Raw genomic sequence first — 12011 nt, 5'->3', positions numbered from 1 at the left:
GTTCCAACCAGCCAGATCTGAAGATAAATCTTACTAGTGTATGGGCACCTTAAGTGATTCAATTCACCAAATGGGGCTTAAATCCTTATATGGTCCTTTCTCCAATGCAGGATAGTTAGTTCGCCAAAAAGGTGTAAAAGCCGGAATTGTAGGGTTAATATAGAGTTTATAATGGGACCACTATTACTCTTCGGACCCCAACAGTATCTGGCTTAGAGTTGATGCACTGTAGGTAGCCTTCAGTGTACTCCTTAGATGGTAAACGTCTGTGACTTAAATAACCTATATGGCTTGGCTGAATAGCAGCCTGCACGTTTAGAAGCCCGTGCCTGTCTATCGGACTAAGATCTGCAAGCACTACACATCCCGTGGAAGTAATTCGGAACACCAGGGCAATCAATCAGCGTATAAAGTACTTGTGTTTTTGACTTGGCATCAGGCTCTGTATCTGCTTCAGAAAGCTTATTTTGTTTGTCCGTGCTGGGCTACTGCTAATGACAATAAAGTAACGTCTTGCGCCAAAGACTGCGTATGGTGTTTTGGCGGAATGCGGCCCCTGGGTTGACAATGTCTAGGTCGACTGTCACTGGGTCGGCAACTAAGAATGGTCACATTTCTGTTTTTCATACTAGCCAAGTGGACATAGAGCGAGAAGGTAATACTGCCAGAAGCATGGCGAGCGCATGCAGTACACTTTACAAGGTGTCCATGTCGGCATAGACAAAAATCGTGAAAACTTAATGTCGACCCAAAGCTTGTTTTTGACCTTCTGTGAATGTTGACATAGGGTATGTTGACCTTTCTTTTGACCTAGTCACTTTAAACCATTAGTGGTCGACCTAGTGACTGTCGACCGAGACATTGTCTATCGTCTATACCAGGGGTGGCCAAACCTGTCCTCAAGATCTACCAACAGTTCATGTTTTTGAGGCAACCTGTGGATCTATAGTAGGAATAAATGTAGCAGGTTTGAAAATGTGACAGTTAGTAATGACTACAGCTATGCACCAGCTAGGTGATCTGGAAAACATGGACCGTTGTTAATCTCGAGGACCGGTTTGGCCACCCCTGGTCTATACCATAACCACTTTGGCACTGTTCTTTATTATGTGGCATTGTCTGTTCTTGCACATAAAGGGACTGAAATTACTTCCTAGTTAATGCAATACTGAAAGTTAGCATGTTGTCCACTAGATGGCATTATTCTGTTAGGGGAATGCAATACATTATGATGAATAACCCAATTGCATTTGAGCAGTTTCAAGAAATTTTGTATTTTACTAAATGGAGAATACTTTTTTTTTTTTTTTTTTAAATAAAGTCTTTTTATTCAGCAAAATATGGAGTACAGAACAGAGTATCAAGGCAGAGAATGTACATACACAGATGTCTAATGATAGCCAGTCTAACATACTGGTCTGTATATTATGTTCACATAACATGTTGTATATTCATGTAGATCACAATAAAGACATTAGTTAATAAATGGAAATGGTATCCCTGCTCCGTTCTGTCTGAATGTCAACATTTAAAAAAAAAAAAAAATTAACATTAAAATATACAAGAAGAGGAAAGAAAAGATAGGAAAGCTAGTTAGAGAAGAGAAAGATCGTTGTTCATGTGCTGAGTGTGTATAGTGTAAATATCATTCCATAGAGGGTAATGCGTTCTCATCATATCATAGAGTAAACAGACTTATTGATAGACTGTGGCTATCAGCTCCCACAATTGACATCAACAGCCAGTTCTGCAGTATCAGGCGTGAGAGGAATGCGGGGATTCCAACCACCTATTCCAGGTTTTTTCAAATTTAGGCAGGGTGCCCCGAGACATATAAACATATCTTTCATGCTGCACAGTGGTGTTGACTAGAGACCTCCACTCTACCAGCGTAGGCCCAGAACTAGCCATCCAATGCCTGGCTTTTATGACCTTGGCTAGGGAGCAAGTTAATCACATATTGACCCTCTACATTAGTCAGCGGAGTATTATCTTTGCTCCCCAGTATGCACAGTTTAGGTGTCAAAGCCTGCCCGGAGATCCCAGTTGAGACAATCACTGATTTGACAGCAGCCCAGAAAGAACTAACCAGAGGGCAGTCCCATAGTAGGTGCCATAGGTTCCCCTGTAGGGAGCGACACTTTGGACAGTCCGAGGAGGCTCGTCCACCGAATCGAACCAGAGTGCATGGTGTCAAGTATGTTCTGTGCAGAATAAATAATTGGACTTGTTGGAATCTTGCGGAAACCGTGGCCTGTCGTGGCGATGCCAGTGCCTCCTCCCACTCCTCCCCTTCCAGGCTACCCACATCCGCCTCCCACTTGGTTTTCAGGGTGGATAGGGAATCCTTATGTAGAAAAGATAGCATAAATGAATAGGTTAAGGATATAGTTTTAACCTGCCCCAAATTAGTCAGGAATATTTTTGCCGGAGAGGATAACAGAACAGGTGGGCCATTGTTAAACTGAGTATTTAGTGCATGACGCAGCTGTAGGTATCTAAATAAAATAGATCTGGGATAACCCATATTCTTCTTTTAACTGCTGAAAAGATTTCAGCATACTTGCCTCATATAGCTGTCCAATCGTCACCACTCCCCCAGATGACCAGTCTCCTGCCCAAATGGAGAATACTTTTAAGAAGCTTACATTTGATAAATTCAGTTTTATAAACTGAATGGCTGCTCTCTGCATGGGTGTGTTTTTTTTTTTTTTTTTTGAGGTCTGGTATGTTTTGTCAATAGTCATTTTGTAGACACCGTCAATACATTCAGAATGTCGGCAGCCAAAATGTTGACTCGTACGTACTGTCGACACTCAATGTTAAACTTATGACCTTAATTGAGTTGGGGTAATATGCCTCCAGTAGATGTGTTATGTAGTTTACTTGATAACAATTGTTCCACAAAGATTACACATTTACAGTGATATGAAGTATTTTATTGGAATGCTACTAATACATTTACAGCTTGCTTGTTTTCAGTGTCTCTTGTTTTTGCAAAGCCACTTTTTTTTTCTCTGATTATTGCTTATTACTATATCTGGGTCAATCCATGAAATGCCAGTTTTGTCCTGCAATGTGTTCTCAGGCAAAACTTGCACTGTGAATTACAGCTTCAAAGCAATTGCAAACTGGTATTGCTATTGTAGATCAAATTTGTATTTTGCATGTGTGCAGCTCTCTGAGCTGGAGAAAATGTAAAATCTGTGGACACCTCTGGTACATGCATGCTTACTGCATAATACTTCATATGGTGGGGTTTAATATAGAATAATTTGGCTGATAACAAAACATGTTTAATTTTCATGTAATTCCTCTAAAAAGCTCAACAATGGGATAAACTATGTGAGGCAAGTAGGTGGAGGTGTTGTATAGACGGGAGTGCAGATTTTAGAACTCGAGCAGTAAAAATGTTCTGGCTTTTTACAAACCTGCATTAAAAAAACTGGACAGTTGCCACACATGCATACTTACTCACATACATACATACATACATACATACATACATGCTGGAATTATTTAAATTTGATTAAAAAAAAACACTTAAAAATGTTTCCGATTTTTACACTTTGCATACTTTGTTCCCTTTGTGCTTAAGTGTATATATTTTTCTGCATGTTTTCAAATATGTACCGCACAGTGTGTAACACAACATTCAGAAACCATACCACTTCACAACATACGGATTTCTATTTTTTTTTTATTTATTTTTTTGTTTAGGGTTTGTTGGTAACCTCCAAGCCAGAAAATGCTTGTGAACCAATCTCCCCTCCACCGCTGCTATTAGGAAATACATCCAGCGTCTATGTGGTGCTCATACGGAGACTGGAATGCAACTTTGATATTAAGGTAAGATGATATCTCTGGTTCTAGAAAAAAATAAATGTCTGTAGAGCTTGATTGTGTGTGTGTGTGTGTGTGTGTGTGTGTGTGTGTGTGTTTAATATGCACAGTAATATATGTACTTCTTTTGGCTGCTGCACACTCTTTTGTGTGCAAAAATATTTCTGTCTTATTGAAGTTTATTCTTCTTGTAATATAATGTATGACAAATTATATGTACATAAGGTCAGCAATCCAGTTCTGCTAACATCAAATAAGGGGGATAGAAAAAATTTCGCATTGATCATCAGAAATCCTATGGGCCACATATATCATCTGTTGCCCGGCCATATAAATTACAATTCCATTAAGCTTCTGATGTGCCGTTTTTGTGTTTAGATTAACGGCTGTAAAAGTTCCGAACTCTTCAGCTATGGAATTCGCAGAGCGTTGTTGACCTCGCTCTGTTTTTCTGTGGTTTTCCCCTTCCTGGCTGAGTTGCTGCTGTTCCTAAGGGTTTTCGCTGTTTAATAGGGGCTACATTTTCACATCTTACTGCAAATTTGACATTCTATCACATTATGACTCTTTAGAACGACCCACAAACGTCTGCAAATGGAGACTGCGTGGCTGTTTGATTTTGCACCACCTGTGGCAATGGGTCTGAATGAAACACCGGAGTTCAAAAATTAACCCATTACCGATTATTGTTGCCAAATGGCTACAACTACATTAGGAATTTTTTATTGTCCTTTTGCTGTAAATCTGTCACAATTCAGGTGTTGTGACCTTTTCGCAACATCAGACTGCCCATTACCATATGGTGGTGAAACTGAAGTACTGCAGCCACGAAGGAAAATATTTTCTTTTTAAAGTACAAAGGCAATGTGACTGATAAGGGGTTAAACCGCTGTGGCCAAAAACTTCTGTCTGTGTAGTATAATTTTTTTTTTTTATAGATTTCACTGTATCATGCTGAAGCAGAAGAGCGCATTCCACAAAGTTAGAAGCACACAACTATTATCGCAGGGATCTAGCTCCCGGGTTAAGTGCTTGAGAGCTATTTAGTAAAGACCAGCACGTTTGGTGTAATGGTTAGCCTCCCAGCATTAAGGTCAGGGGTTCAGTTCTCACCATGGCCCTAGGTGTGTTCAACATGTGACCCTCCCACCTCTGTGAAACTATACATACCAGCATGTTCTGCCACAGTTTTAGCATGCCCGTCTATAGCAAATCTGTCAGGGCATGTCACGCCTGTCCCACTGTCTCTGTCTGTCTCTCTCTCTCTCTCTCTCTCTCTCTCTCTCTCTCTCTCTCTCTCTCTCTCTCTCTCTCTCTCTCTCTCTCTCTCTCTCTCTCTCTCTCTCCTACTCCTGTCGGGGTTTGCATATACACAGAAATGCGCATGCGCAAACCCAGATCAGCTGGGGCCGAATTTGGATCTCACAGAGTGATCCTGAATCGGCCCCTATGTGTGAAGTCCAACCATGTGCATACATGGTCGTTAACACAATCTATATGCTTTTCATCTCCAGCATCGCTCAAGGGTGTTGCACCAAGCCCTGCACCATCTGATTCTGTACACACCCCTTGTGCACCTTTTCTGTCTTACAATAGCTTACAGTTTGTGTTCTGCGCTGCTGCTGTAGTATAAGAAGAGTTAAAGTTGAGCACACCGAGGCTGCAGTGCCGGCTGCCAGACACCAGGCCTTTTTAGGTAATCACATTTGCATTGCTTAATGTAAGATTCCATTACCTGGATGTAAGGCTCTTTCTCCTTAGAGGTTTGTGGTCAATAGAATTCAGCCGCTGGGGCTGGAGGAATTACTTTCAGCAGGCAATTTTTAGATGGTCTGTTTTACATTATCAATCCATATACGCCCACGGTTTCTGTTCGTAACTCCGTTATTTGAGGCTATTTATCAGTATGGTCTTTGTCCTCCCAATAGGTACACTGGGATCATGTTGGGGTGTAGTGGTGTGCAGGAGGAGTGTGGGGACTTCGTTCTCCTCCATGTATATCTGCCAGGATTACTCTGTTGGTTTGTATTGCTCTGACAGTGAGGGGAGGTCCCCTGTGCTGCTTTGCATCCTTAGTTTAGTTTTATTTTCAGCTTCATTATTGGCTGTGATTCGTGCTTTAAACGGCTGCTACTTGTTTATAGGTTTCAGTTTGAGGTCCTAGGGGTGACCATGCTGACTCCAGGAGAGGAGTCCCTGCAAGGGAAGAAAGTGATCAGTCCCCTGTGCATGTCCTCCAGCATCCGTGTAATGTTTATGATTATTTCCTATTTAAGATGTGGCAGACTCTGGTATCAGGAGTCTGTATCCATTAGATGCTCAGGACCTACTGTAGTCTAGGACCAGGCCAGATGGAACTTGGTGTGTACATGTGTCTAAAGGGGCAGATTGGTTCTATCCTTAGGAGCTCCCACCTTTTGGTCTGGGTACTTGGGAAAAGGTATTTCCTCCCTGCAAGGTCTTGCACTGTTAAACAACCTTCCAGCACACCTATCCTCACTCTTTCTGCTTTGAGTGACTGTTATGGGCACTGTGAAATTCATTGCAGTCTTTTCTGCTTGTGCTTCAGGTTTGGGATGATCAGATACTGATGCTTCATCTAGTGAATCCAGTGATGTGTCCATCGATTCAGAGTTGGAGGTGTCCTCCCTTTGTACAGCAGGATGTACTGTAGATGTCTGACATTGTACATTAGAGGTTTAGGGCACTCTATTTTAAGCATACAGTGATGTGTCTGGTTTTGTTCCCTCCTCCTGTAACTGGAAACTCAAGTGTGGACAATACCACACTGTAAATGTATATATCAGTAAAAGCGTATGCATTCAATGCGGCAGCTACTACCCACAATCGGGTGTGACTGGTCACACAATGCATTTGCTATAACTCGCTGGTGTGATAAGGAAGGATATATTGGTATGGTGTGTGTGTGTGTGTGTGTGTCAGGATATTTGGGCCATTTCCAGGATACACAAGATTCAGTAGGAATCTCTTCTACTTGTGTATGCCTCTAATCTGACCATCCAAATTTGAGTTTCTAAAAGTGAATCGGTCTATGATTAATGTGTTTAACATTAGCATCTAGGTGCGAAATAATGGAGGAAATACATACACACTATCCAATTATTATGCTCATCAGACCAATAATTGGATAGTGTGTGCCCTGCTTTAGCCAAATATTTGTTCCAGAACCGCACAAATAGCCAGATGAGGACACCAACTAATGCGTATCTAGTAACAGCTGCCTAAAAAAATGCCCAATTTATCAGCCACTCTGTACCACGGGTCCTGCAATACAGGAATGCAGCATGTACATCTCCTACTAAGGCCAGCAGATAAATGGTAGTACATATCAACAGTTATTTAGTAATTCATCAATTATGGGCAGTGATCAAAATAGAACCTTCGGTACTTGTTTCCTAGCACGGCCACACCGATTTACATCGGGGTGGTCGTGTCGGAAAAATCGGGTCGATCGCATCGCATGCGATTTGGTCGCATGCGATGCGATCGTCGCGACCGACCGATTTTGGACCCGATTTTTTTTTTTTAATTAAATGTAAATCGGGTCCCTGGGACCCGATTTTACATTGGATTCAATGTAAAATATTCCCAACCCCCCCCCAAATGTCACGGCGTACACCCCACCCCACGATAGACGCCAACCCGAAGCGTGGCGAGCGCAGCGAGCCCGCGAGGGGCGGCGGTGCGCGTCCTCCGACCTTTTCATTCCCCTACTATCCACGTCGGCGTGGAGTTGAGAATAGAATAGTGTGGCGAGCGCAGCGAGCCACCGAGCCCGAAGCGTGGCGAGCGCAGCGAGCCCCGCGCAGGGACGCGGATACCTTCACAGGTAAACGCGTCCCTTCGCGGACTTCACAGGTGTCCGCGTCGCCACGGACACCTGTGAAGCCCGCGAGGGGACGCGTATAACTGTGAAGGTATCCGCGTCCCCTCGCTGCGCTCGCCACGCTTCGGGCTCGGTGGCTCGCTGCGCTCGCCACACTATTCTATTCTCAACTCCACGCCGACGTGGATAGTAGGGGAATGAAAAGGTCGGAGGACGCGCACCGCCGCCCCTCGCGGGCTCGCTGCGCTCGCCACGCTTCGGGTTGGCGTCTATCGTGGGGTGACGACGGGGACATCTAAAATGTGAAATGGGTCATATTGGCCCATTTCACATTTTTCACATTTTTTCAGGATTTCAATGTTAAAAAATCTTTTAACATTGAAGCCTATGTAAAAATCGGGGGCATCGCGTCGGGACCTATGTTAATGGTCCCGACCGACGCGATGCCCCCGATATTTTAACTTTCCCGACACGATTTCAATGTTAAAATATTTTTTAACATTGAACCCTATGGGGAAATCGCGGGCATTGTTAACGGTCCCGACCGACGCGATGCCCCCGATATTTTGTCCTAGCCGGCCAAATGGACCTGATTTCAAAGGAAATCGGGTCCATCGTATGGATCGTGTACCTTAACTAAAGGTACACGATCCATAAGATATGTGGCCGTGCTAGGAAACAAGTACCGAACCTTCAATATACGGGATAATGATGGCCAGAGCAGGTCATAAAATGTTATGTAAGGAGTTAATGTCGTTTAAATAGGCTGAGCTCACATTTCTATAAATCATTCCTCTCTGTGGCCCACAAACAGTGTATAGTCCAACCACGATGGCCACCAGGTCACTAGAATAATATCAGTTGGCATTTATAGTGCAGGTCGGAGGAATAATTGGAAAGCACAGGCAGGAAAATAGAAGTATGGATAACAAACTGTGGCATATGTAGGTAGGAGGCTAGATGCACAACGTAATTTGTGCTTTGCTCAACAGGTCCTGTTCTGTGCCAAATTAAGAAGAACAGAGGTAGACTATCTCTAGTTTTGGTTGGGGCAGAAACATTTCCATAGTTACAGGTGTTCTTCAGCCAGGTGCAAAGTGGGGCAATAGTCGCAAATACAAAAATAGGTTTTATTATTAATAATAATAGGTGCTATTATTCTGGGACTTGTAGTTCTACAAAAAGACGTATACAGTGCTTATGCACACTCCACAATATTAAACTCTGCTATCTAATATTGAGCAGTAATCAAGGTTATTGGTATATTTATTGTCCAAGAAATACTAGCCTACCAACCAGTGTCTAGGTGACCTCTTATCTGGTGGGTCCCTAATACGAAGTTTGAATCTGGGGTACAGCACCCCTAAAAGCCACCGAAAGCCAGTCACCCCAGCCAGTAAAAGTTCACTAAATGAGTCACTGAACAGAGAAGGGGGCCCAATAAAAGTTCAGATCCTCCAGGGAGAACTTATAAAGACAGATAAGGTACCACATCTGCATAGTGACAGATGAGGCTGTAAGGGGGTAAGACACAGGAAAAGATCTGTGCCACAAAAGAAAGCTGAGGTCTCGGACAGAGTTTGACATTGCAAACTCAATAGCTTAATTGGTCAAATAGGTAGAAGAGAATTGAAAAATGCCTTGGGTGCAAAGGGTGAACTATAACAGGTGGGTTTTTATTGATAAAAGCGGTAAAAACAATTGGACATCACAAGAAAAATCACAAAGAAATGGACATGTAATCCCCTCTCACCCAGTGATTGTGGTGGAGCCACAGATGGTATGAGGCAGAGTGTTCCAAAAAAGGGATCCACCCTGCAGGCTCCACGAGTTTGACACTGGGCTGGGTCCTTGAAGATGATAGCAATCCTGGGCCAATGCGTTTCGAGTCTGAGCCTTGATGTACAGTACAAACAGAAGGACAGAGTCCTGTGGAAGAGTTAGTGGCTGCTTAGGACCAAGATGGAGGTACAAGTTCAGATTCAATTTTTTTCTAATATTCCGCTTTTTGGTGAGCTAATTGGCTGAGTGTGTTCTATTGGAGTCTGGAAGCCCATGAGAACGCAGTAATACTGTCATAAGAAGTAAGGGCCTTGCGAGCCAAGCCTTCCTACCTCTGTCTGTCGCACTCCACTTTCCATTGAAAAGTTGATAGTTTAGCCAGCTTAGCTGTGCTAGATATGTTTTAAAACGGTTTATCTTTGTCCATAACCGGCTGTTTTCCTTTGTCAAAAATCAATCATCTATAGCATGCATTCTTAACCACGGTCCTCAAGGCACACCACTAGTGCAGGTTTTAGTGATATCCAGGCTTCAGCACAGATGGTTTAATCAGAATCCCTCAGATACTAATTAAGTCACCTGTGCTCAAGCCTGGATATCTACAAAACCTGCACTGTTGGTGTGCCTTGAGGACCGTGGTTGGGAATGCCTGATCTATAGTATATACTTTTACTGTTTATGGCAAAAATCTGTACATCAGTCTGTTGTGTGATTGGCTATTGTATCAGTTAGTGACGTCCTGTCGATCTCTTCCAAGAACAGCCTTTTGACCATAAATGGGTGGATTCAGCTAGCAGTTAGTGCACATGCCTCACGAGTAAGTGTGCGCAAGCAGCTCTGACGACAAACTTGTCGGTTTTTGATTACTGCGTACAAAAAAACTTTTCTGAGGAAAATTGTTGTGCCTTTACCTATGGCATAACGCCCTACTCGTGGCTAATTGAATTGGACAAATCAGAAATTGCATATGTACACTTTGGAGTGCTGTCTGTGCAGAGCAAATGGAGTATTTAAAAAATAATTGCCGATGTATGTATCGGAGAAGCTCTTCTGAAAACTGTTTATCCTCAAACCAAGACGCATACGTTTGTGAGGGCATAACATGACCTGTTTCTTTTGTGTTACTGTAAAAGGTATGGAATAATGCTGCTATTTCAATATGCATCTGTGCTGGAACGGTGTACTGTATACTGTATTTCCCTCCATGCAAAGGTGCTGTATGCTTGTGTGAGCATTCTGTTTCTTGCAGAAAGGCCCGGACTGGCAAGCGCTGTAAAATGGTTATAACTACACAGCTGTGGGAAGTTACCACTTGTATGTATTTCATGCACAACCGTTGTCAAAGGAGCGTTGTGTGATTCAAGCTGCATGGTAGGGCCTCTCTGTTCCTAGGCCTGTAATCATTATGCTGGAATCCAATATTGTGACTAAAGATTTGTGACCGGTTCAGCAGTGGTTCTTAAACTCGGTCCTCAGGACTCCATAGTTCACATTGTCCAGGTCACCGGCAGGTGTACTCATTACTCACTGACACATTTTAAAAGATCCACAGGTGGAGCTAATTACTTCACTTGCAATTCTGTGCGGAAACCTGCAAAAAATGTACGGTGTGGGGGACTGAGTTTGAGAACCTGTGCTGTATAGCATCACTAATGTACATAAAGCTGGCCATACATTGGTCTGTGGTCACGTGATGTTTAGTCAACCATGCCTGACATACTCTGGCAGCATGTGGAAGCTTAAGGCGCCCATACACTAGTAAGATTTATCTTCAGATCTGGCTGGTTGGAACAAAAACATGGTTATGGATGAGTGACAGTTTGTCAGTTTTCCAACATTTCCAAGCAAATGGTCAACTGTCATTTGCTCTCATCCATAACCATGTTTTTGTTCCAACCAGACAGATCTGCAGATAAATCTGCGTGTGTTTGGCCACCTTAATACTCTTCCACCTGCTGACTACTATGGACTGTTCTGCTCCACTGAAGACCCTTTTTATGTAGAAATTGATCTCCTTTGATCATATGTATGTTAGACATATTTAGTACAACAAATTTTGAAAAGTCGACATTGTTGCGTCAACATTTCTTTTAGGGGTAGAGGAAAAGCGCACAGTCGCCATGTTCGATGTCTACATTGTGAATGCCAACAATACATCTTCCAGATGTTTTTTTTTTGTAGTGCTTTGCTTTTAGGGATGCTTTGGAACGTTCCATCTCTCTTGGGATCCTAAATAATAGCCTTGGCCTCTGTGGAGAGAGTTACAGATCAGCGGCCTTCCGCATGCAGTTGTCTTGCATCACACAAGATGTTTACAATCGCACCCAAACCACATTTTTTTTTTTTTAATCACTGTGCAATTAACACTTGAGCATCCAACCTGATTTTTTTGTTCAGTTCAGGTGTTTTCATTTTGATAAAAAAAAAAAAAAAGTACACCCCTTTAATTACCGGTTTAACATGGACGTATCCTTTTAGGTGCTCAGGTGAATTGCCGGTTTGCAAAAGAGAAGTCTTTATTTGTTGGCTTAAGCCCCGT

The 12011-nt window shown here is 42.8% G+C and overlaps 1 protein-coding gene across 2 annotated transcripts in view; it reads left to right on the top strand.

The window, feature by feature from the left end:
• Positions 1–12011, top strand: part of RNF13 (ring finger protein 13) — a 58786-nt gene that overhangs the window by 28325 nt on the left and 18450 nt on the right. For both annotated transcript variants that reach the window (XM_083177967.1, XM_083177968.1), the window contains one exon: positions 3721–3849. In XM_083177967.1, coding sequence (XP_083034093.1) covers positions 3721–3849 — 129 coding nt within the window. The remainder of the gene's footprint in view (positions 1–3720; positions 3850–12011) is intronic.

This window comes from Crinia signifera, chromosome 3 (assembly GCF_055691185.1).
Source record: "Crinia signifera chromosome 3, ASM5569118v1, whole genome shotgun sequence".
NCBI lineage: Eukaryota > Metazoa > Chordata > Amphibia > Anura > Myobatrachidae > Crinia > Crinia signifera.
Note: the sequence above shows the minus strand (reverse complement) of the source record. Positions and strands in the feature narration are given on the sequence as shown.